This window comes from Chelonia mydas, chromosome 3 (assembly GCF_015237465.2).
Source record: "Chelonia mydas isolate rCheMyd1 chromosome 3, rCheMyd1.pri.v2, whole genome shotgun sequence".
Classification (NCBI taxonomy): Eukaryota; Metazoa; Chordata; order Testudines; family Cheloniidae; genus Chelonia; species Chelonia mydas.
The window spans coordinates 141,681,060-141,707,439 of NC_057851.1; the positions used below are offsets into that span (position 1 = coordinate 141,681,060).

General features: G+C 40.0%; 1 protein-coding gene across 3 annotated transcripts; it reads left to right on the forward strand.

The window, feature by feature from the left end:
* Window positions 1-205: 205 nt before the first annotated feature.
* YIPF4 (Yip1 domain family member 4) lies at window positions 206-23,487 on the forward strand. 3 transcript variants are annotated; one of them, XM_037895443.2, is made up of 7 exons: window positions 264-487; window positions 9,332-9,500; window positions 12,823-12,994; window positions 16,389-16,466; window positions 17,417-17,530; window positions 20,061-20,118; window positions 20,639-23,487. In XM_037895443.2, the coding sequence occupies exons 1-7, from the start codon at window positions 403-405 to the stop codon at window positions 20,698-20,700; spliced, it is 738 nt and encodes a 245-aa protein (XP_037751371.1). In that variant the 5' UTR covers window positions 264-402; the 3' UTR covers window positions 20,701-23,487. The 3 variants fall into 3 exon arrangements, with proteins under 3 accessions (XP_037751370.1, XP_037751371.1, XP_037751372.1); XM_037895442.2 differs by lacking the exon at window positions 20,061-20,118 and having other exon boundaries at window positions 206-487; XM_037895444.2 differs by lacking the exon at window positions 20,639-23,487 and having other exon boundaries at window positions 265-487; window positions 20,037-20,116.
* The last annotated feature ends 2,893 nt before the right edge of the window (window positions 23,488-26,380 follow it).

Sequence of the window (26,380 nt, forward strand, 5' to 3'; positions counted from 1 at the left end):
TGTTGGGTGACAGCTGCAGGCACCGACTGCTCTTATGGAAGAAACCAAAGGGATGTATGTGGATGGGGTGATCTAGAACAAAATAACCCCCGCTACAGAGTTATTTCCTCTTCCCACCCCGCCGTGGTGGTTTCCGCCAATCAGAAGGTCTTTTACAGTCAGGTCAATGAGTCACCGCCCTGAAACGCAGCCGGAGAGCCAATCGGAATGGGCGCTCGAGCAACCAATCAGACGGCGCCTTACAAACAGCCAATCGGAAGAGCAGTGGCATTGTTGTTGTCCTGTCACAGGGGGTTGCGCCGTGGAGCAGCTCGCCCAGCCCGCTGCTGCTGAGTGAGAGTCTCGGGGAGGCCCGCGGCCCTTCTTCTCGGTCGCGCCTTCGCCGCCGCAGCGGGCGGGGCGATGCAGCCTCCAGGCCCCCAGCAGCCGCCCCTCTATGCGCCCAACAACGGGGACTTCACCTTCGTCTCCTCGGCCGAGGCGGAAGGTGAGAGCGGGGCTGGGCAGGTTCGCGGCTCCCGGCCCGGGAGTGGCCGAGCGGGCGGCCCGGGGGCGCCTCTGCCTTTGGCAGAAGAGGTGGCCCCTGCCCCGCTAAGTTTGTGGGTGTCGGGGGCGTCTCTCCGTCTAGGCGCTTGAGGTGGGTGGGAATAAAGCGTAACAACCTCCCTGCGAAATCCCAGCTACGGCCCCGGCCTGCGGCTCCGTCTGCGTGGCACAGGCACCTGCCTGTGGGGCGGGTCTCCTTCCCCGGCCGCGGTGCTAGCCAGGCCTGCGCCGCGCCGTGACACATCCGTGAGTGTGGCGGCTGGGTCCCCCCCTCATGCCTGGGTTTGCTGCTTGGGCGGTGCCTCGGAGAGTCGTCCACGGAGCGCCTTGTGCTGTGGGTAGCTCGGGGACCCAGTCTCCAAGGCTCAGTAACTCGGCGCTGAGCAGGAGGTAGCTGAAAGCGAGTATAGTGCGGGGTGTGCGGCCAGCACACTATGTTATAGTGTGGCGAATAGGCTAACACATTATAGCCACTCACGCAGTAGTATCAAAATGTGCATCGGGAGAATGCTGTCTTAACATTTCAAAGTATGCACTTGTGTTTAGTAAAGCAGTATTATGCCACCTGTAGTTCGACTAGCAGCTGCAGTCTTCCCCCACACAAGCAATTGTCTACCCTAGACTATGAATTATCATTGCATGTGTATAAACACAAACTGGTGGCTCTGAGAACATGTGTATTCAGACATAATTCAGGACTTACATACAGCCCATCCTGAAAGTAGAACCAGCATGGAAATCTACTAGAAAACTGAAGACTAAAGGGAGCGTGCTTATTCATTTATTCATGAGCATAAACTGTGGTGAGTCAAGTGTAAAAGTAGAATTAGGCAGGCCAAAAAAAGAATTTGAAGAGCAACTAGAAAAAGACTAAAAAACTAGCAGCAAAAAATTATTTTAAATACATCAGAAACAGAAAGCCTGCCAAACAATCCGTAGCACCACTGGATGAGTGAGGTGCTGAAGGAGCACTCAAGGAAGACAAGGCCATTGTGGAGAATACTCCAGAGGGAATTCTATGCCACTGCACAAGTACAGAATTAATGTCCTCTGCAGATTTTCCTCCCCACCCCCACTCCCCCAAAGAATAATTGATTCTGATGGGGAGGCGAAGGGAAGCCATGAGAGGAGTGTAATGCACCCTTTCCAGGCAGCGGTCACAAGCGGGCACATCTGTTCATGCATCAGGAGCAGACAGGGGAGATGTAAATCACTGCCAGGGGACTGCCCGTGTATGTATGCAAGACTCTGTCCCTCTTGCTTGCTATTGCGGTGTGCCCAGCGCAGAGGGGCAGGACACTGGGATGTTTCTGGGGCAGGCATGGGGTGGGTCAAGCTCTTGCGCTGTGTCAGCGTTGGGTGCAGCCTTGCCACCAAGTCCATGGCCAGGGAAGGTGAGGGGGACTGCAGGATGATTCCCCCACCTCTGCAACCAATGGCCTGTGCATCCCACTACTGTGCTGGAGCTTATACTCTCAGTGCCTTTCTAATCTAGGGCACCTGGGAATCAGCCAGGGGACATTAATTGGCGTTGCTTTATTTCTTGGTTTCTATTATTAGATCTCACTGTTTTGATTCCTTCCTCCTGTGTGCAATTCATGCATGTCTCCAGAGTGAATACTTGCTGATTGCATGACTCCCTTTCTCCTCCAGGAAAGCTTCCCCGCTCCCTTCTGATTTTGAGATGGACACCAAGATGAGCCTGCTTACATTCTTGCCCTACCTTGTGCTAAGGATCAAATACACCTTCCTCTAATGTGGTGATCCACTGACCATTCATTTAGGAAAACATATCTGCTTTACTGTAAACATACTCAGTATTTTTCTCTCTCTTTTAAGAATTTGTTTAAATTAGCCAGTCTGAGCAGAAATGTAATTCTAAAATGCACCGTTTTGCACCATTTAAAAATCAGGAGCCATGGGGAGTATTTTTCTTAATTTTTTTTATTTATATATAAATTTAATATTTTTTTAAAAACTGATTTTATACAAGGTCTCATTATTTAGCTTGCCGAGTATAAAAGCTCCAGTGTATGCCTCTTATTTTGACATTCATGGCCTGTTTTGAATGTGCAGCCCGTTCCTAATGCATCCTTTTACATATAAATCTTCTCTGAACTATATTGCCAGTGTTTCTGACTTCTCTATGCAGAAATGTGTAGCTTATGCTAACATAAAATGTTTCTGAACTATTTCAACAATGTCTTTTTCAGTGAGTGCCAAGGAGCCACTATTTGTTCCTGGAAGCTATATTGCCTTAATCCATATGTACAGTACACTGATATTGCAAACTCTGGTTGAGAGACTAACAGTAGCTGTGCCTATATGTGTTTAGGAAATGCTGAATAGTTATTGTGAGGTTATTTTCTGTATTGTAGTTTAAATTAATTATTACTTATTCCTTACTATGCGTAATAATACAGAACTTTATCTGCCAAACATTTCCTGAATCTTTTTTGTTGTCTGTAGTGTTACAGACACATCTGCTGATAGGTATGTTGAAATAAATTACCAAAATAATTTAAACTGGCATGATTATATTGTTGTTTTGACAAATGAAATATGCAGAATTTTAAAATTGTGCGCAGAATTTTTAATTTTTGGCGCAGAATTCCCCCAGGAGTGGGAGAGACTAAATGAAGTCTTTGAATCTATCTTAGTTGCAGTGGATGTGAAGGAGATTCTCACACTGGAGTCATTCCCTCAAATCTGTCACCTGAAAAGACTGTCCCAGATTGAGGTATCAATAGAGGAGTTTGGAACAAATTGATAAATTAAACAGTAAGAATCCAGTGGATCAGATGGTATTCACCCAAGAGTTCTGAAGGAACTTTTATATGAAATTGCAGAACTACTAACTGTAGTATGTAACCAGCACTTAAATCAGCTTCTGTACCAGATGACTGAAGGATAACTGATGTGATGCCAGTTTTTAAAAAAAGACATCAGAGGCAATTCTGGCAATTACAGGCCTGTAACCCTAACTGCCAGACCAGGCAAATCGGTTGAAACTATAGTAAAGAACAGATTTATCAAACATGTAGATGAACACAACTTGTTGGGGAAGAGTTGACACAGCTTTTGTAAAGGGAAAGCATGCCTCACCAATCTGTTAGCGCTCATTGAGGGAGTCAACAAACGTGAACAAAGGTGACTGTGCACAAGAGTGTACTTGGACTTCAAAAAAATTCTTTGACAAGGTTCCTCACTAAACGCTCTTAAGCAAAGTAAGCAGTCATGGGATAAGAGTGAAGATCCTCTCGTGGATCAGTAACTGGTTAAAAGACAGGAAACAAAGGATAGGAATAAATGATCATTTTTCAGAATGGACAGAAGTAAATAGCAGTGTCCAAGGATCTATACTGAGACCATTGCTGTTCTACATATTCAGAAATGATTTGGAAAAGGGGGTAAAACAGTGAAGTGGCAGAGTTTGAAGATAGTTAAGTCCAAAGCAGACTGTGAAGAGTTACAAAGGGATCTCATAAATGGCAGATGAAATTCAAAGTTGATAAATTCAAAGTAATGCACATTGGCAAACATCATCCCAACTGTATACAAAATGATGGGGTCTAAAATTAGCTGTTACTACTCAAGAAAGAGATCTTGGAGTCTTTGTGGATGGTTCTCTGAAAATACCTGCTCAATGTGCAGTGGCAGTCAAAAAAACAAGTTAACAATGTTGTGAACCATTAGGAAAGGGATAGATAATAAGACAGTAAATATACTTCTGCTGTATAAATCCATGGTACACCCACATATCGAATACTGCATGCAGTTCTACTCACCCCAACTCAAAAAAGATCTATTTGAAATGGAAATAGTTCAGAGAAGGGCAATAAAAGTGATTTAAGGATATGGAACAGTTTCCATCTGAGGAGAGACTAAAAAGAGATGATGTGGGGGACTTAGGACAGAGGTCCATAAAATCATGAATGGTGTGGAGAAAGTGAATGAGGGAGTGCTATTAACCCCTTCACATGACACACAAACTAGGGGTCGCCCAATGAAATAAATAGGCAGCAGTTTTTGTTTTTTTTTTTTTTTTTAAAGGAAGTACTACTTCACACAATGCACAATCAACCTGTGGAACTTGTTGCTGGGAGATGTTGTGGAAAGCCAAAAGTATACTGGGTTCAGAAAAGAATTAGGTGAGTTCATGGAAGATAAATCCATCAATGGCTATTAACCAATATGATCAGGGACAAAGCCTCATGCTCTGGGTGTCCCTAAGAATTTGATTTCCAGATGCTGGGACTAGACAATGGAGGATGGATCACTTGATGATTTCCCTGTTCTGTTCATTCCCTTTAAATCATTTGGCATTGATCACCCTTGGAAGACACAATACTGGGCTGCGTGGACCATTGGTCTGACCCAATATGGTCATTCTTAATCTCTAACTAAAAGAACTTGCAGGATTACAAAAAGCTGTGTATGTGTTTTCTTTTTTTGTGTCAGTATTAGTATAACTAAGAAGCAAAAGTTTAACCAGGATTACACAACATGAGAGGTTTCAAAACCTGCATCATGTCCACACCACCACTTCCATTGATGGAGCCAACTTTGTATAGATAAGTTGGTTACAAATTTTCCCCAATGTAGATGTATTGTCACTGGCAAAAATTGCTGTCTGATGTAAAGATTATGCTTTTTTCCCACTCCTTTATTTGTCTATCTTCCTTGAGTATGACTTCTTATGTATTTTGGAGGACTCCTCTTCTGATTGGGCAAAGGATACAAGAACTACATTGTTCTCCCATCCATTGTATTGCTGCTTCAAGACATGGGGAGAGAAGATTCTGACTTGAAAGCCAGCTTTCAAGTTGACTGCAAAAGAGCTCAGTACCACTTGCATAGGATGCTTTGCCTCAGTGACATCAGGAACCTTTTAACCAGCACCACAAACACAAGTTTTTGAAAGGTTCCATAGCATCATACCATTGTTGGAGGCAGACTGGTGACTTTTGATTCCCTGTGGCCCCATGTCCTTTCTAACACTCTGAACATGGTTCAGTGGGACTACACGGTCAGGCATGTAGGATTCATGATGAACTATTCAAAGTCACAGCTTGTCAGTAACAGACAACTGATATAAAGTAGTCCTACTAAATATGATTTGACTGTAAGTCTTTCAGCCCTAAGACAGGAACCAAGATCTTACCAGTCTGGTAGAAATGTTAAGCAGGTGACTGCTTGCTATGCTATACAAATGTTGGGTTTGATGGCAATAACTATATTCATAATAACAAATACACCTCTCCATGAGACTAACTTTGTAGATAATGATATCCTACTGGAACCCAACATCTGTATACAATACAAGAGCGCTTATAGTCACGGATTCAGAGATTCAAAGGTCAGAAGGGACCAGTGTGATCATCTAGTCTGACTTCTGGTGTACTACAGGCTATAGAACTTCCCCAAAATAGTCCTGGAGCATAACTGTTAGAAAAACATACAAACTCAATTTAAAAATTGCCAATGATGGGTGAGGACAATCTCTGAGGTGCTCTCCAGGTGCCAGTCCAAAGACAACTTTCAGTTATAAAGTTCCAAATGCCTCTCCCGTTCTTTTTCTCCTTCAGAAATGATACTGAATAGGAGGCCTTGCTTGCACTTGCACTTGCACCCCTCTACTGCTCAAGCTGATGCTGTCAAGAGCTAGGGGAGTTCTGTCAGACTAGTTCTAAATTGCTGAAAACTGAGAATAAAAGTCCTGCACGGGTGATTGTGATATCTTGCTCAGGTTACCCAGAACTATGACCCACAGTGTTACTGCTCCACCTCAGTAAGAGAGAGCTTAGCAGTAGTAAAACTCTGTCAGTTTTCTGTGAGCATACCAGCTTGTCTGCCTTGCCAGCAACCTTCAAGACTCTGCCAGTCCACACGTTGCCTTGCAGGTGACAGTCAGTGAACCCCAGTTCCCAGGTTCCCTAGAGATGTCTTTCTGCTGCATCTAGACCCTCTGACTGGACCCTCAGAGAAGGTATTAAGTTTGCTGCCTCCAAAGAGACAACACACACTAGCCTTTTAATACACAACATTGAGATGGTTTTGTAATAAAACAAGAATAAGTTTATTAACAAAGAATATAGGGTTATGTGATTTCAAGTCAGTGAAAGAGAGAGGAAAGGTTAGAAATGAAACAAAACACACTTCCTAGTGACTAAAATTAACTTCTGCAAGTTATTTCTGTCGAAATAGGTTTCTCATCTATAGTCATTTCCCAAAGACTGCAGCCTCTTTGGTTGAAGGATCCACCTTTCTCAGATTGCAGGAGCTCTGGGCCCTTTTGCCCGCCTAGTGATTGATGCCAAAATGGCATTCTGTTTCTGCTTGTATTTTCCAAAGTCTGTTGTGTGTGATGCCAGAGCCAGGAAGGCTTTGTGGTGGAGCAGGCTTCATTCCCTGTTGCGATAGTTAAGTGGTCTCCCTTCCTCCCCCACTTGTTTTGCTTGAAGACTGTGTACTGTATAAGTAGGTGTACTTTTCTTTGTCTTCTGAGATATTACCTGGCTCAGTTTACATTAGAAACATAGGAAGACAAGTGAAACAACATTCCTTTTCCTAGGATAGGCTGTGCTTATGGTCGAAAACACTTTCTAAGAACATATTTCCAAGCGCGCGCGCGTGCACACACACCCCGCCCCCCATAATAATGACCAGCATGTCGTAAGTTTGCATATGGTACCTAACATGGCACCTTTTAGATACAGATTATAACAACAGTGGGTTGGGGCAATAAGTGTGTCAGGTGTGATTGAGTTGTGGTATGGTGTGTCCTCTGCTAGCTAGCATTAGGGGGGGCTTCCTGGCTCACAGTGATATTGCCAGAAACAAAATTACAATCAGTAATTTCCTTTTGTAATTTAAAAATGGCTGAACAGCAGACACAGGGAAAACTTAAGTTCCAAGAGTGAATCATTTAGCTAACTGAGTTTAAGGCAGAATTCTAAATTGGTCTTAACATTGGGTGTTAAGTGAAAACTTTATGCATACAAACAGAATAGACTGAGTTGTTATACCATCATTATAGGTTGCATCCTGACTTTTTAAAAACTTAGTTGTATTTGCATAGTTTCTTACTATCATTCACATAAAAATATAACGACAATAGACATTGTCAATCTTAAAAAATCCCTAGATACTATGTCTGCACCCAGGTTTGCTGTCAATTATGTGGTTCATAGACACTTTTCCTACCTTTTCTGCTCCCCACCCCCTTTCTTTTGCTGTGTGAAAGGCCCACACACACAGAGAATGACTTTTCCTCTTGCATTGGCAGGGCAAGATTCTTAAAGACTGGAGGTGCTCCCAGGTTCCGTATTGTAAATATTTGCAGAAATGCCACTGTGATCTATCTATACTCTGTGCCAACTATGCTTACTGCTGTAAAGCTCTCAAAAAGAAGAGTTTCTATACAAAAGATGTCACAATCTGACAAAAGGAGGGGAAAGACACCTGGGAATAGAAATACTTCAAATTGTTTTTGTTTTGTTTTAAACAACTGCAGTGCCCAGGAGTAGAATCTAAATCAAATCAAGAAGTGCCTTTCAGATAGATTTGACTGCTGAGAGATTGGTTTCTTGGTGAACAAGTGTGTATATAGAGAGAATTTCGTGGGGAAGGGACGGTATGGACAAGGCAGGAAGGTGGGAGCAGGAAAATGGAGGCAAATGGGGGGAGTTTCATTAAAGAAAACCTGTGAAACAAAGGGGTTGAAGCCAACAAAATGAGATCAGAGTTCTTGCTTGCAATGTTCTACACCAGTCTACTCAGCACAAGCTTTCTACAAAAGTTGTGCTTTTTCTAGTAACAAATAGTGATTGAGACTCTGTTCTTGGAAATTGATACTTCTCCACAGTGTATTCTCATTAACTTTTTAACACAAACTGTAGCCTAGAATAGCATCCCCTCTTTTGTGACCTTTCTCTCCCATAATTTCCTACTTCTTCCCTGCCTTTGTTCTGTTTTCAGTTACTACTCTGCTACTCTGTCATTCTGGTTTGTGTGTACCTCATTGCAAACTAAGTGAAACATGCCAATACATTTTAGTTTGTCTTTTGTGGCATGTATGCATAAACAGATGGAAAGCTTCCTTGCTTTGCTCCTTTTTTGTTTCTTTTAGTGTGGTGGCAGGGCTAGATCATTCTGTGTCAGAGAAGTCTGAGAATCTCTCCTCACGATAGCTCTGAATAAATAAAAGCAGGGCCTATGGAGTTCTGGTAGTTTTCTTTTTTAAAATGTCTGTGTAAAATCCAGGTGACAAATTGAAATGTGTCTACGAAAGGTTTTCCTGCTGTAACCAGTCACGCATACAAGGGGAAAATGGGGTGGAATAGAAAGGTGCTGGAATGCAAATAGGTTGCATTTAGTGCACTTGAAGTACTAAGCAAATTGCTACTATTGTGGTATATGATAACAATGTCATTTAACTAACATCCATAATATAACACAAAGTAAGTCCAAAACTGTCAAACCATAATGTCTACAGTTAGACATTTAAATGAATGGGGTAACTTTAGACACTGAAGTTGGACAGTTTTGGTCCTAAAGCAATAATTGATATATCTTTATCAACATTTTCTGTCTATATAAAATATTTTATCACTTTCAAATTATTCATCTCTTATAGTGTACGATTTTATTCTATAACTTTGGATATTTCTCAGTATTAACCTGTGTAGGGTAGACCTACTGGAATACAGAAAAAATAGGAGTAGCAGTTCAAACTGGCTTTTGTGAAGGTATAAACCTGTTTTTCTCTTCTTTTTGTTCCAAGATCTTAGTGGCTCTATAGCATCTCCAGATGTTAAGCTAAATCTTGGAGGAGGAGGAGGAGGAGGAGAGTTCATCAAAGAATCTACTGCAACAACATTCTTGAGACAGAGAGGATATGGCTGGCTTCTGGAAGTAGAAGATGATGACCCAGAAGATAACAAGCCACTCCTGTATGTCACAGTTGCTCTTTGATATCTATCTTCATTTTTCTGGTTAATAACTTTTTTTGTTTGTTTTCCTGAACATTGGTGAGCAGTAAGTCTTTTTGCTGTGACTAGGATTCCACAGTGATAAATGGCTTAACTTTAAGTCTGTCGTTGTACTTGTAACATTGTACATCATTATCTTTATTCAGATTTTTTTTTTTTTTTGTATTGTGGGGAAGAAGCTAAAACATGTTGCTTGCCTTGCTTTAGGGGAAGGTGGAAAGGATGAGGTAAAACTTGAGTATAATTGGCCTTTGCTCATATAGAGTACCACAAAAGGTTGTTTTCTCACTGCTTCTTTTAAACTTTTGTTCTTTTAATGATTAACAAAAAATCAAATCTTAGGCTTGGTCTACACTACAGAGTTAGGTCGACGTAAGCTGCCTTATGTTGACGTATGTCAGCGTCTACACTACAGCCTTGCTCCCGCTGATGTAAGTGCCCTACTACACTGACATCATAACTCTACCTCCACAAGAGGTGTAGGGCTTACGTCAGTGTAGTTAGGCGACACTGTCCCTGTAGATTCTGCATTACTTACATCAGCTGTTGGCTACAATTCTTGTCAATTTCATGGCTCCCCTGTTGGAGCCATGAAATTGACAAGAAAGGCTGTTAGGTTCCCTGCTGTGAACTCTGCACCAGGCTTACAGCTTGGGCTGTCATCCCTGGATGGGTGTGGGGCTCCAGCTAGAACCCAGCTCCCCTGCGGGCTCCTGGTTACCTGCTTCCAGCGGGCTACTGCCTGGGGTCCCACTCTGAGCCCAGGTACGGGTATCGAGAGCTTGGGCTCCCAGCTACCGCTGGGGCTCCCAGAGCTGTCAGAGTGCAGTTGCTCTGAGCAGAGACAGTAGCAGTGTGAAATTGCCAAGAATGTCTATTTCACTGCTGGTAGGCTCTGTGCTGTGAAATGGAGCCCACGTGAGACTCACAGCTGGGGCTTTCACCCTGGGGCAGATTGGGGGCTCCAGCTGTGAGCCCTGTGTGGCTATCTGTGCTCCACACTCAGCTGTCAGTGCCCCACGATGCCCCACTTCAGTCGATGGAAGTGATCCTGACGAGGACATGCTTATCGGCAGGAGGACGGTAGTGTGGACATCAACAGCCAATTGAATTACTGCAGTGGCTATAGGATGACCTAAATTAAGTTGACCTAATTTTGTAGTGTAGACAAGCCCTTAGATTGTGTCTTTTCTATCCTCCTCTGTTGTGCTGCCATTAAGCTGAGTTTGTTTAGCACTGTTAAACAATCAACAACACTGACTTACAAAAATTTCAAGTGAACAGTAGCAGTTACTATCTGAAATAAAGGTATTGCAAATAGTGGTGGTCATCATCACAGTCTTGAAGTAAGTGGACAAAGATTTGGATTTAATTAGATTATATTTAATTGGATTATAATCCTCTGATATAAACTGACTTCATCAGGGCTTTTAAATGCTAGAGGAAAAAAATTCCTGCACTGTATTCTTGTATACTAGGATTTTTCACTGAAACTCAGTTTTAAAAGTATTATAAATGAAGCACAGCTCTTTTCCCACATCCTTTCATTTTACGTTGAAGGCACGCAATCTGTTTAAAGCCAAAAATTACCATAATGCTGATTAAACCCATGTTTCCCCCTGTGTAAAGAGGTATGGTTGGGCTTTGTGATCTAATGGATAGTGCACTTTGAAGCAGGTGATCTGGGTTCTATTCCTAGTTCTACCACTAATTTGCTGTGTGGCCTTGGCAAGACGCTTAATCTCTGTCCTGCAGTTTCCTCTCTGCAAAATAAGGATAATACTTGCCATTTTTTGTAAAGCGCTTGGAGATCCTCAAACAGAAAGTGCTGGGAGACAACAGATATTTCTGGAGATATTAAAACTCAATCTGCATCTCCTACTACATTGTAACTGAGCATCATGGGACACAAATCAGGCAATAACTTATTCTAATCATATTTAGTAGCTCTGTAGTGATTTTCATCTGTAGAACTCCAAATCCTTTACAAAGGAGGCTAGTATCATTACCCTCATTTTATAGAGGTGAAAGTTGAGGCACAGCGTGGAGAGGGATATGCCCAAGATCACCTAGCAAATCAGTGGCAGAGCTGGGAATTGAACCCACATCTGTGCTTTCTAATATCATGGTCCTGATTCTGTACTTTCAGACCTGTGCTAAGATGGGCAGCTGCAGGAAGTCTCTTGAAGCTCCTTACTTTAGAGCCGCCTAATTCCAACTGCACAGGGGCAGCCCTAACTTACACTACAGTCCATCAGCAACCTTACACCAATAGAGGATCAGATAAAGCAGAGTTCTGCTTTGCCTCGCCCCCTCTGTCATATCTGTGCTCTGCCCCTGGAATGCCCCCTCCTTTCCCTTATGCCATGGTTGAGGGGAGCAGCAGAACTAAACTCTGCCAGATCTATACCAGTGGAGAGTTCTGCAGAGGGCAACTCTTCACTGGCCATCCCTGTCTGTTTTAAGGCTAATTTGTGGCCTTGAAGTGGGGGTGGGAAGCTGGAGAGTAGCAAGATCTGCTGATAGAACATCTTTTATTGATTTGATAAGCCCTTAGTTATTGCTGTTTACTCACACGGGAAACCAGCCAGTTGAACTATTGGCATAATCTGGCCTGGGGGAAACTACCCAGCTGAAGCAACTGACACCTTTCCTTTAATTAAAAGACCATCAGCTTCAGCTTGTTGGTATGCTTTTTTAAAATACTTTGAGGATTAATTAATCCTACGCTTTTGTTCCCTGTTGGGAGCATGTATTTTCTTTAGTTGCATTACAAATAAATGTAATGTGTGTATGTGGTTGCATATTTCCATGTATATAATCTTTAAAATAGCATGACAATAAAAAAAACCTTGACAGATGAATATGGCATACATGTGCCGAGATGTTGGAGGACAGAAGCTTTACTTTAATTCAGACTGTAGGGTATTTTACCCTTCTTTTGTGTTCCCAACCACAGTATTTATTTCAGTATAGTTAATGATGAAATTGCATTAATGTTGAATAAGGTTGTTAGAAATTTAACAAGCGTTTCTTGAAGAAATATTTAAACGGTAAAAATCATTTTTTATCTCACTAGGATGTTGAGATTTAATTTTATGCTGCTGGTATATTTGGAAGTATTCCACGTCTTGTGTCTCACTGCATCTGAAAGCATGGTGATAATGAACAAACTACAGACTCTCACTGCTTAATTAACCTGCTCTCACAGATGAATTATTCTCTTTACACAAACTGTTCCAGTACCAAAATATGTAGTAAAGCTTTTGTTTTACAATTGTAGGGAGGAACTGGACATTGATCTGAAGGATATTTACTACAAAATTCGATGTGTGTTGATGCCTATGCCATCTCTTGGGTTTAATAGACAGGTAGTGAGAGACAACCCTGATTTTTGGGGCCCTCTGGCAGTTGTCCTCTTCTTCTCAATGGTTTCATTATATGGACAGTTCAAGGTAGGTATAAACCTTTTATCTAAAGAGAACTTTAAACTAAATATTGGGACTTGAATGCTAAACAGTCTGTCATATTTATAGAGACGAAGAAAGCCTCTTCTCCCTTTGCCGTTAGTATAGTGAGAAGAATGGAACATCTAGTTCCAAATATATTTATTTCATGGGTTAGTCTTTCTGCATATTAAAAAACTTGTAATACTATACTAAACGTTCCTTATAGTACATCTCTAAGGTTAATTAGAATAAAAATGTCAGGTTCTTGTCTCTGAAATGGAAATGAAGGAAGCGTGGGTTTTCTGGAGGCTTGTAATGATATGCAATCTGTCAGATTCTCAGCTGTATACTAACTGGGATGACTAAAAACATAAAACCTACACAATAGGTATATTTCATTATAGTGCTAAAGCAAAAGATGGCACCTTTACAATGCTGGTTCATCTATGTTAAATAAAATGTAAACTGTGACTGAAATTGAGGGCCCCTTAGGGATCAGTGATGAAAGTTAATGTCACTTAAATTTCTGTAGTTGGTGCACAATCATAGAGTAGAATGTCTGCACTATGTTTTTCTGTATGAACACATTCCCTCCTCTGAAATCTTCTCCCATCTTTAATTTAGTTCTCAAATACAATTTACATTGATTGTACTATTAACTTCGTAATATTTCAGTTCCCCCTACCACTGTCCTCTTTTTTGCATTGCACAATGAAAAAGGTAGTTGGCTTTCCTACATGCTTCACAAAAAAGTTTGGGACAGGAAACCATTAGAAGACTCCCCCTCGCCCGGCCACATTACCCAGGCACATACTCTTGCAAACATCTTTAGTAAGGATATCTCTTCTAGAGAGGAGAAAAATTAGCTCTGTGTCCAGACATATTAGTAATAAGTTATGTTAACTAAGAATTCTAATTCAAAAGTGGCGTATTCAGTTGGCAGTTAGATACTTGCTGGTTGAACCTTCTACGTTATAGTCATACTAGTAGACTATTTTTCAGATCATTTTAAACTTATTTACTGGTTTTGTTACCAGAAAACCTTTGCGTAAAGATCTTGAATTTATTGTGGTTACAAATAATGCCACAACTTCTGTCTGGTACCTTTTTTGTCCTCTCAGATATCTTTTCCTTCTCTTCCTCCCACCCCCATAATTGAATAACTTCTGTCTCCTTAATACCTCTGTCTCTTGTCACTTGACTTCTCCTATGATTCCTTGAGAACTCAGGGAATGCAGCTTTTGATTGGCCAGCAAGAATTATAGTATAGAGATGCTTGGCCTTTCTTCCACTTTTCCAGTATTGCCAAAGCAGAACATTCCTCGTAGTGCTTCTAATCACTGCCACCTTTAAAAAGTGACAAACTTAGATATGAATCTAGGTCTTCTCTTGGTAGCACCTAAGTGAGACCCTCTGCAACCTCCACTTATAATAATGAGTAAACACCTTTAGCTCTATCTTTAAATATAGCAATAAGTAAGGCTGTGTTTTAGTCACGGGTATTTTTAGTAAAAGACATGGACTGGTCACGGGCAGCAAACAAAAATTCACAGCCCATGACCTGTCCATGACTTGTACTATATACCCGTAAATAAAACTTGGATACTCGGGGGCGGCCCAGGAGCCCCCACAGGTGCTAAGGAGCTGGGGGATTTGGCATGACTGGCAGGCTCCTTACCTGGCTCCCCATGGCTCCCCAGAAATGGTGACGTCCCTCGACTCCTAAGTGGAGGTGCGGCCAGGAGGGCTCCATATGCTGTCCCCACCCTGAATGTCCACTCCATTGGCTCCCATTGGCTGCGGTTCCTGACCAATGGGAGCTTTGGGGGCGCTGCCTGCGGTTGGAGGCAGTGCGGAGAGCTGCTTGGCCACGCCTCTGCCTAGGAGCTGAGAGAGATACATGTTGCCATTTCTGTGGAAACCCTCCCCCTCCCCTCCCCTCCCCGGGGAAGTGCTGCCCAGAGCCCTCACCCCCCTTCTGAACTCCCAACTCCTTGCCTTAGCCCAGAGCCCCCTCCCACACCAAAACTCCTGCTGCTGCTGGGGGGGAGCACAGTGGCCCGAGACTGCCCCAGCTGTGGCAGCCGCACCAGCCACTGAAGAAGACATGGAGGTCACAGAAAGTCATGGAATCCGTGATCTCCGTGACCTCTGTGACAGACTTGCAGTCTGAGCAATAAGCCATACCGGGATGTGTGGTATTATAGAATGCTATTAGTTAAGGTAATTAATTTTGAGATATGAGCCTGAAAGGGAGTTCCTTCAACCTCCATAAGGTGTGCACTAAAAGCTGACTAACACTCACTCTTGAATGGCTTATTTCTATGAGTATAGTTGACTAATTTTATATGAGACACATTAATGTGATTTGTTCTTTTGGATGGGAGAAAGGTGCAGGGAAAGAAAGAAAGGTATGCAGTGTTTCTTTCCCCAGTGAAACAATGGTTTTATGATGTGTTCTTTTTAAAATTATTAGAGAATTTAACTGAAGAGACAAAATCTGCAGTGACACTAGCTTCACGCTTTTTTCACCTTCCCTTTTTATTTTTACAGTGCATATGAAACCTTAAATCAGTACCCAGTTTAGGTTTGTAGCCTAAACTTGAATTTTAAATGCAACCACACTTTGAAGCTCAAAGGCTGTCCTAGGTGTGTGGGTTCCCACTGTAGAAGTGCTGTTTTCAAAGGGAAAGCAATATTTTTCCTTATTCTGCTTAGCAGCTGCCCTCCAGATATCAGCTGGGCTGTGATTTAATTTAAGTGTAGGCTAGGGACCTGAATTGTGTGATAATTTAAGCCAGTTTCATATTCATATTAAGAACTGAGGAGAGGAGGAAACCTGAGAGGAAGACTACAGCCTAAACTAGAAGTACTATTGAGGTGCAGAAAGAGTTAGATCTCTGTTCTTTTGATTTTGTAGTTTTAAGGGTGACACACAGTATTCTGCCATCCCTAGATACAATCTTAATCAACCAAGAAAGAAGATACAAGCTGAACATTGATTTTTCTTTGTTTTTTGTTACGTTAAGCCAACTGGTCAATGTTGTCTGGGCATGCTTTTCATTGGGTCTGAAGAGAGAGTGGTTTCCTTTTGTGTTTCAAAGTAGAATGAAAACAAACATGATTTAGCCAGACTTCTTTTAATTCCAAAATTTTTACTGACACCTTCCTGTTGTGATAACAAAACCACACTACGGGTAAAATACTGGTTTTTTTCTTATTTTCTTATTAAGCATTCCAAACACATAGCAAACTTGTCATCTGAATTTTATTTCTAAATTCCATTGTAATACTAAATAATACAAGGTTTGCTGCAGTTTACTTTCTTATTAAACCAAAATGAATTCTGAATTATAATGAAAATTGATTGATAAGAATTAATTGTTCTCTCTCTTTTAAGGTGGTTTCTTGGATTATAACTATATGGATATTTGGATCCTTGACAATTTTTTTATTGGCCAGAGTTCTTGGAGGAGAAGTAAGTAGCAATGTGGAAGTGTGATTGATATATAAAATATTCAGAAATGACTTGGTTTTTTTGGATGCCCAACTTGCAGCACTTTAAAGTCACCTAGTTACTTTTTCAAAAATCTTGACCTCCCATATTTAGACATGAATTATAGCACAGTGCGGAACACATTGATGTCTGTTGAAATTGAGATTCAAGGTAAATTCTTAGAGCTAGTCAGATAGGTGCTAGCTAGTGAACAGGTTTTAATTAAAAATAAGAACGTATCCAAATCTTTGCCTTAAATTCTAACACATTCATTTGTTCATGTAACTGGATTTAGAAAACAAAACAAAATCCTTGGTCAATTTCACATACAGTTATTTAAACTGCACATTTACTTACAACCTGGCCAGAACCAGAAATATATCAAAAATACTACTAGACGTCTAGAGCATCCTTACTACAATTTTCGCTGCTAACATGAACTTCTATCATTAATTTAGGCATCCCAGTGGGAGAGTTATTTTTGTGTGGCAGTTAATTGCAGATATTCTGACTTAATGACCACTGTCGAGTTGATTTGTTAATTTGAAATCTGATAGTGTATTTCTTACATACCATGCTAATTTCTAAATGCTGCAGTAATTATGTAATACTTATTTGAAATGCGTTACTCTATCATTACCAGTAAAGAGCCTCGGCATTAAAAAGACTGGAAGTAACCAATTGTATAATTTGCATAAATATATTACCCTGTAAATTTACATTTAATGACAGTAATATTAAAAATTCACTTTGCACATTTTAATAACTTTAATTCTGAGCCACAAGACAGATGCATGTACTCAGCACTACACTTACTAGAATAGCTACTAATTCCATCATGACAAAATATAAGTGTTTTCTCTGTTGACAAAACTTACGAGCTAGATGGAAGAAATTGTTTTATTCTTTACGGATTGATTTATAATTTTTAGGTTGCATATGGGCAAGTTCTTGGTGTGATAGGATATTCTCTACTTCCACTCATTGTAATAGCACCTGTCCTCTTGGTGGCTGGATCATTTGAAGTTGTATCTACACTAATAAAAGTGAGTTCATTAATGTTTGTTTGTCACTATGCTTCAAAATATTATGTTGCCCTGAACAAAGTAATAATTTTAGTAACTTGTGATAAAATTTTAAAAGTACTGCTTGAATTCTTGTGACCCTCTTGTCCAGAAACAGAGGTCAGGAAGTTGCTTTGTCTTCCCCATAATTCAATATATGATATGTTTAGTTATTGGAACGTGAATAGTAACATCAGTCATTTCAGAGACCTCCTGGTAGTAGAAGTAGTAATCTCAAAACACTTCTGCAAAGAAGGTAAGTATTGTTAGCCATTAAACAGATGGAAAACTGAGGCGGAATGCCAAAACTGACCAGCCCAAAGTCAACTGCCAGTAGAGCTGGGCAAAATTTTTCAAACAAAACTTTTTTTAGCAACAAAATGCAGATTTGGTAACACTGAAATGTTTCACAAATTTGTGTTGGTTTTGCCAAATTTGTGTCCAAAAAATTTCAGGAAAAGTAGAAATGTTTCTTTTTGACACCTCTGAAATGAAACTAGGGCTGTCAATCACTGTTAATTCAAGCGGTTTAACATAAAATACATTAACTAGGTTAAAAAAAAGGTACAATGAATCGCAGTTTTTATCACATTGTAAAACAATAATAGAATACCAATTTGAATTGTATTATAAATATTTTGGATGTTTTTCTATCATTTCAAATATATTGATTTCAATTACAACAGAATAGAAAGTGTACTGTGCTCACTTTATATTATTATTATTTTTGTTACAAATATTTGCACTGTAAAAAAGATAAACAAATAGTATTTTTCAATTCACCTCATACATGCTGCAATCTCTTTATTGTGAAAGTGCAACTTACAAATGTAGATTTTTATTTTTACATAACTGCACTCAAAAACAAAACAAAGTAAAATTTTAGAGCCCACAAGTCCATTCGGTCAGTCCTACTCCTTGTTCAGCCAATCGCTCAGATAAACATTGTTTACATTTGCAGGAGATAGCGCTGTCTGCTTCTTATTTACAGTGTCACCTGCAAGTGAGAACAGGTGTTTGCATGGCATCGTTGTAGCCAGTTTTGGTATTTATGTGCCAGATGCGCTAAACATTGTATGCCCCTTTGTGCTTTGACCACCATTCCAGAGAACATGCTTCCTTGCTGAATTTAAATTGATATGCTATTATTGTTTAACAGTGTGATTAAAACTGTGATTAATCGTGACTATTTTTTTATCTCACAATTAATTGCGATTTTTAAAAAATCATTTGACAGCCCTAAATGAAACATTTTGATTTTTCAATTTAAAATGGCTTTTCAAACTTTTTTTTTTTTTAAAACGTAAACACTCAAAACTGAAACAAAACATTTTTTCAACTTTTGAGTTTGCTGAACAGTTCCAAAAAGTTTAGGGTTTTGTTTTTTTTTATTTGGTTCGCACCAAAACAATTTTTCTTTTTTGAATTGCCGGTGAACCAAAAAAATCTTTTATTTGCTCAGCTTTACCTACCAGGCCTGTGGCTGTAAAGAACTTTAATGAACTGTACTAGTATGGCAAAAGTTTCCTGAAGATATGTCTACCCTGCAATTAAAAATGTGTGGCTGACCTATGCCAGTTGACTCAGGCCACTCCACATGGCTCCCGAAGCAGCGGCACGGCCCCGTTCCGGTGTTCCAGCCAGGGAGCAGGGTCAGAGGCCGCTCCACGTGGCTCCTCGAAGCAGCAACATGGCGTTGCTCCGGCTCCTATGCAGAGGGGCAGCCAGGGGGCTCCGCTCTGCACACTGCCCCTGCCTCAAGCACTGCCCCCGCAGCTCTCATTGGCTGGGAACTGCAGCCAATGGGAGCTGCAGGGGCAGCGCCTGCAGACGGGTTAGTGTGCAGAGTCACCTGGCTGTGGCTCCATGTAGGAGCTGGAGTGGGGACATGGCTGCTGTTCCGGGAGCTGCTTGAGGTAAGCGCTGCCTGGAACCTGCACTCCTGAGCCTCTCCCCATGCCCCAACCCCCTGCCCCAGCCCTGATCCCCCTCCCACTCTCTGAACCCCTCGGTCCCAGCCCAGAGCATCCTCCTATACCCCAAACTCCTCATCCCCAGCCCCACCCCAGAGCCCGCACCCCCAGCCAGAGCCCCCTCCCACACCCTGAACTCCTCACTTCTGCCCCCACCCCAGAGCCCACACCCCCAACAAGAGCCCTTACCCCCTCCTGCACCCCCAACCCCAATTTTGTGAGCATTCATGGCCTGCCATACAATATCTATTCCCAGATGTGGCCCTCGGGCCAAAATGTTTGCCCACCCCTGCTGTAGGCAATCATGTATATTTTGCTGTTACCTCTGAGATGTTAATATCTACAGAATTTTTTTTTAAATATTCTTTTTATGTCTATGGCTAAGGGAAGCTGTTGCTTCCTGTTGTTGAAAAAAATTGGTTAGTATGTTCCAGAGTCCTTGAGGTAGGAGAATGCTCAATAAAGTGACTAAAGTCACCAGCCAACAGGTCCTTGACGAGGCCAAATTTTTTTAGTTTTTCCGATGATTTGCTTTGGAGGTACAAGACCCAAGAGTAAGAATCTTGCAAGATGACATTCAGAGAAGCAGAATTACAGGTAATAATCATGAAAAAAGCTCAAGTTGAAGAGGACTAAAACAGAATGAATAGTTGTTAGAGTGCTCCCCTGGAATAAAGGTTTATACTATCCAAATATGTACCCTTACTGTTTGCTGTATTGTAACTATAGACTTTTAAATTCAAAGGAGTGCACTTGCAGATGCTTGATGCCACATAATGACCTTCATTGTAATGTGCTTTGAGATTTGTTGGGGAAAGCCAATACATAGGAGCTGGAGATTATTAGTATGAATACATGTAGGTAAAATCACTCAGATATCCATGAATGAAAATACTTCAAGACCAACATGGTGCATATCTCTCTGAATGCAAAAAAAACAAACAAACAAACAAACAAAAAAAACCCCACCATACTATGTGTTCTCAATATAACACTCAGGAAAAAATGAAAGGTTTCTTTCCTAGTGACATTCAAGAAAAGTTCTGATTTTTTGTATTGGTCTTTGGACAGATTTTCTTGTACTGTCAGCTAACATTATACCTTTTTTCTTTTTAAGCTGTTTGGAGTCTTTTGGGCTGCATACAGTGCTGCTTCATTACTAGTTGGAGAAGAATTTAAGACTAAGAAGCCCCTTCTGATTTATCCAATCTTTTTATTATACATCTACTTCTTGTCCTTATACACTGGGGTGTGACCTGAAGTGTTGGATGTGGCCAGAAACAATATTTTATTCACATGCAGACTGGTAAAACATAAGATTAAGGAGGCTGGAGAAAATAGGAGTGACTGTTTTGTATCCAGTTGTTGAAAGGTTTTAAGACCTAAACACACGTGTGTATATTATTTAATTAAGCAATTATAGCTATGTGGATTTGTATCAGAGTTCTAGGTTTAAGATTCTTTAGATTTTCATGAACTAAATATAAGAACTTTGTGTTTTATAAGATTGTGTAGCAAAAATACAGCTTGATACCTGTGCCATAAGCACCAGGACCAGATTACTATATTACATTGAATGGGAATATGAAAAAATATTGGTAACGGTCTCAAAGTGCAATTTTTATTTTCAGTTAAATACAGCTGGCTTTTTTGGCACAGCAAATTCTGTATATATTTATGAAACAGTCGTGATGGCTCACAGAATAGGCTCTATAATTGAGACATGAAGATATTAGTATGTTTTATGTTAGAGCCCCAGATTTCTTTTATTTGGCTTTTGAGATTTTATAAATTCTAATTTACTTTGGGAAGAAAAGTGTACATGTGTATTTTGTATCTCTTGCTTGTGTGTAGCATATATACTCCTTGTTTAAGGATGTACATTGGGTCTTCAACACTTGAAGACCCAAACATTTGAATTAAGAGTTGCATTTATATCTCTGCCAAATGGAGCAAGACATACACTATGTGACATTAATTCATTAAATGGTTTATTTGCAGAATCAAATTATTTTATATTTAACAAGTTCTGAACTTGAAGTCACACAAAAACAACTTTCAACTGCAGCATTGGAATAAGGTGTGGGAGAATAAAGATAATGTATCAAATTTGTGACCTTGAGCAATGTTTTAAAATGACAAAATAAACAGAATACTTCTCTAACCTTGTATCTGTTTTGTAACACCTTGTTCTGTATTGCTTTTAATGGTATGTAATTTAACGAGTCAGGAGTGTTTTTCTAATATACTGTTCATCTTTTGCAAAATGAAGTATTAAAATTCTTAAAAGCCTTATTCTGCCTCCATTGAGTAAGGAAGGCAGAATTAGGAATTTAGCAATAAATTTTCACACTAATTTTGACTATCAAATTAGGTGGTAATGTGATAACATATTAAATACTTCCTGGGTATACTATATAAATTGTTTATGTAATGGTCCAAGTTGATGATGATGATTGAAATTATGGAAAGAAAAAAATTTATTGAAGGTAACTTAGCATGATATTTACTTTATTGAAGTAAAGTTGTTTGCTATCTTTAGTAGGTAACATTTGGAAATAGGTTTTGACTGACTTGCAAAAAAAATTTTTTTTGCAAACTTTTGTCTCTTAAAAATAATAGTACAACCAGAGATCCTTACTGCAAATAAAAAATCTATCAACCATTACAAGGTGATATGAGGAGCTGCCTGTGCTCTGTAGTAGTCAAACTACTGTGATTTTAGCTTCAATTCTGCAATATCTGTAATAAAACTATCCATATAGCTTGAAACTTTAATTATTAATTGTATGTAATTTATAATAATAATTATTAATTAAAATTTAAAGTTAAATTCTCAGCCTCCAAAAGAAACTTTAGTTTCTATAAATTGCTTCACTGCATGGGTACCTGGTAGTTTTAAATTAAACTACTTAAAGTTGGTGCTGGACAAATGTTGTGATAGCAAATCCCAGCTGTGCTAAGTCTCACAGTACTGTAAACATAAAAATAACTTTGGTATCATCAACTTTTAAACTAATCAGCGGAAGTTTTGGTTGAATAAGAACTGCAAGATGTTGTTCTAAACAAATAGTATGGTTTCTAAAAATAGATTACATATCTACAGCTTAGTGAACCTTAACCTATATTAGTGTATTTTACCAATTACAGTACCTTGTTGCATAATAATCTATAGTAAATGAAATTCATATCCCAGCATGTTTAAAAAGTATTTGTACTGCTTTAAAATAGTATACGCATTAGCAGTGAAGCTCTATCAGATGTGATTCTGGAAGTCAGAATAATGTGCTTCCCATCTTTATCATTTTATGGCTATATCATAGTGGTTAACGAGAAGATCCAATTAGTATTTTAAACTTTAAAGAAACCAAGTCAGTGTGAATGAATGTAGTTAACTGCATCATAAACACTAGGGATTAACACACTTAAAGGTTGGTAGGTATTTAATGAGTTTGTACCATTTCTTGTCTGCCCTTTCCAAGTTGTGTTGTAGACAACTTCATAACATGTTCATGGATCTGCAATGACAATATGAACTTGGGTACTTTCTGAGACAGTTTAAAATCACTTTCTACACACCCAGCTTCCTTTTCATATGGGATTATGATGACATTTCTTTAAAAATCTTAGTTTCTTTTGTGCTAATATTCTCTTAAAACTATAGTTGCTGTTTTAACAGTGCCCTTCAAACTAAGGGTGTGTGTGTATAATATCCAGTGTATATATGCATATAACATAGCAAGTCTTTTATAGACAACTGCAGAATTGCACTTTTTAAAGTCAATATATTTAGTTTCACCTTTTGCATATGCTATTCAAAGAAACATACTTAAACAGTTCTCAGATGGTTCCAATAGTTTTTTATAACTTCGCATTGAATTAACTCATATTGTTAGACCAGGTATGTATGTAAATACAACATAAGATGTATTTTATAAAGATTTTGAATTAAACTTGTTTACAGAATGTATAAAGCTTATTTATTTTCACTGAATCAAAACACATACATCCACATTCCTATATATGTAATCAGTTTCATGTTCTAAAATTGTAAATAAATTTTTTAGGATAATGAAGTATACAAACTTCTGTTTCATACTTGAAAATGTAATGCAGATTTCCTGTCATTAGTGCAACTTCTAAGCTGAAGCAACTACTTTCCAGCTAAGCTTATTTCCAAAGGCATGGATGCAACAGTATGGGACTTGCATGTGCACAGTGAAAATTGTGTTCTGAAAAACTTGTGTGCATAGTGAACAGGCATGTACAAAGAAGTATTTTCTTACCTTTTCTCTAAGTTCTATTTTAAAATTACATACCTGAATTTTTTCATACTCCACTGAAATAATGAGAGGTTGCCTAAAAGTTACTATCAGTTGGCCCTTAAAGCACACTTTTCTGGCTTCTCTTTTCACTGTCCTGTATCCAGTCTTCATACTACATCTAGCCCTGGTCTACACTGGGGGAGGGATCAATCTAAGTTACACAACTTCAACTACGTTATTCACGTAGCTGAAGTCGATGTACTTAGATCGACTTACTGTGGTGTCTCCACCGCGGTGAGTCGACCGCTGCTGCTCCCCTGTCGACTCTGCCTCTGCCTGGAGTACAGGAGTTGACGGGAGAGTGCTCGGGGATTGATTTATCTTGTCTAGACTAGACGCGATAAATTGATCGCTGCCCACTGATCTGGTGGGTAGTGAAGACATACCAATACTTTCTCTGCCTGCTCTCTCCATTCGTGTGCACAATCTCTGTTCAAAGATAAACCCTGATGATGGTTCAGCTCCAGGGGCAGGTACTGCCTATCTCATTGGCTTCAACCATAAAACAAATGCTTTTGTATCTATGGAACCTTGTAGCTTTTGTCTGCAATAACTGATCATCTGAAATCCATTCTTATAAAGCGACAGCAGTATATTTTTAAATGTCGCAGGTCAATCTTCAACTATAGATGATCCAAAAGTGCCTGTTTGTATTTTTTGTATGTTTTGGAGTAGCAGCCGTGTTAGTCTGTATCCGCAAAAAGAAAAGGAGGATTTGTGGCACTTTAGAGACTAACAAATTTATTTGAGCATAAGCTTTTGTGAGCTACAGCTCACGAAAGCTCAAATAAATTTGTTATTCTCTAAGGTGCCACAAGTCCTCCTTTTCTTTTTGTTTGTATTGTGTATCTATGCAAGCTAAAACTGCTAGCTCCTGCTGCTGGAAATTGTTCGAGTTTGGAAAAAGTAAGGGAGGATCCTGTTATGAAGACAGTTGACTACAAAGCTTAGTCCATCAGATCTCAATAATTCAGTATTGTAAGCTATTTTTTTTATATTGAAAAGGAGTATTTATAAAACAATTTGAGTTGTAGAGTAATTAGAATTTGAAGAGCACAGCTATTTCTTCAGCACTGGACAAGCTTCATCTTGAAGCTTTTAAGGCCTTACGCAAAGGCGACTGAAGCCAGTGAGAGTATGACTGCAATGGGCTTTAGACCGTGGACTTGACTATGGGTACGTGTACACAGAGATAAAAAACCTGTGGCTGGCCATGGTCAGCTGCCTCCGTCTCACTGGGTTCCAAAAATTGCTCTGTAGGCATTCAAGCTTGGACCCTGCATAGGTGCAGGGTCCCAGAGTTCAGGCTCCAGCCTGAGCCCAAACATCTACACAGCAACTTTTAGCCTCGCACTCTTAGCTCCATGAGCTTCATTCAGTTGACTCAGGCCAGTCACGGCTATGCCGCAGGTCTTCTATCCCTGTGTAGATGTACCGGTAGAGACAGATTTTCAGAAGAGATCAGCATTGTTCTCAGTGGTTGCTGCTGCACACAGAGCATTTTTCCATATCTGGCTGCTTCCCTCAGGTGCGTAAATGGGAGCTGAGCTCTTTAAACATCTCAGCCAATTGTCATTTCCTCACACTTTGGAGTAGAGGCTGTCTTCTTTCATCCCAGTAGATTCATGAATAGCATTGTCCTCACACTATCCTTCAAGATCAATAACGCATTCTTAAAATAGTATATTCTTGGAAAATAAAGTTGTCAGAGTTCCCTCCCCACTCTGAACTCTAGGGTACAGATGTGGGGACCTACATGAAAGCCCCCGAAGCTTATTTCTACCAGCTTAGGTTAAAACTTTTTCCCCAAGGCACAAATCCTTTCTCCTTGAATGGTATGCTGCCACCACCAAGTGATTTAGACAAAGAATCAGGGAAAGGACCACTTGGAATTCCTATTCCCCCAAAATATCCCCCCAAGCCCTACACCCCCTTCCTGGGAAGGCTTGAGAATAATATACCAACCAAATAGGTAAACCAGATTCTTAAAAAACAACTTTATTATAAAGAAAAAAAAAGTAAAAGAAGCACCTCTGTAAAAGCAGGATGGAAGGTAACTTTACAGGGTAATCAGATTCAAAACACAGAGGATTCCCTTCTAGGCAAAACTTTAAAGTTATGAAAAACAGGGATAAACCTCCCTCTTAGCACAGGGAAAATTCACAAGTGGAAAACAAAAGGTAATCTAACGCGCCCTGCCTTATTTACTTACTCTTTCTGCAATATTGAGACTTACTTTAGGATGGTTTATAGGAAGAGGAGTTTTCTGACGTAGTGCTTTGCTGCTTCCCAAGAGAACACACAAAACAAAGAGCACAAACAATGCCTCCCCCTTGATTTGAAAATATCTTCTTTCCCCATTGGTCCTTTTGGTCAGGTGTTAACTAGGTTATTTGAGCTTCTTAACCCCTTACAGGTAAGGAGGAATTCTTCGGCTACCCTTAGCTGTATGGTTATGACAAAAGTTTAGCAGTCCCTTTTGATTATTTAGATCAATAGACCTCTAGGATTTACTATTTGGGCACTCTTGTATC

Bases quoted from the DNA above. Each gene is read 5' to 3' on its own strand.
- YIPF4 (XM_037895442.2), top strand. From the start codon at position 403: ATGCAGCCTCCAGGCCCCCAGCAGCCGCCCCTCTATGCGCCCAACAAC. The intron at 12,995-16,388 runs GTAGGTATAAAC...CTCTCTTTTAAG, and splicing joins CATTATATGGACAGTTCAAG to GTGGTTTCTTGGATTATAAC. The intron at 16,467-17,416 runs GTAAGTAGCAAT...TATAATTTTTAG, and splicing joins CCAGAGTTCTTGGAGGAGAA to GTTGCATATGGGCAAGTTCT.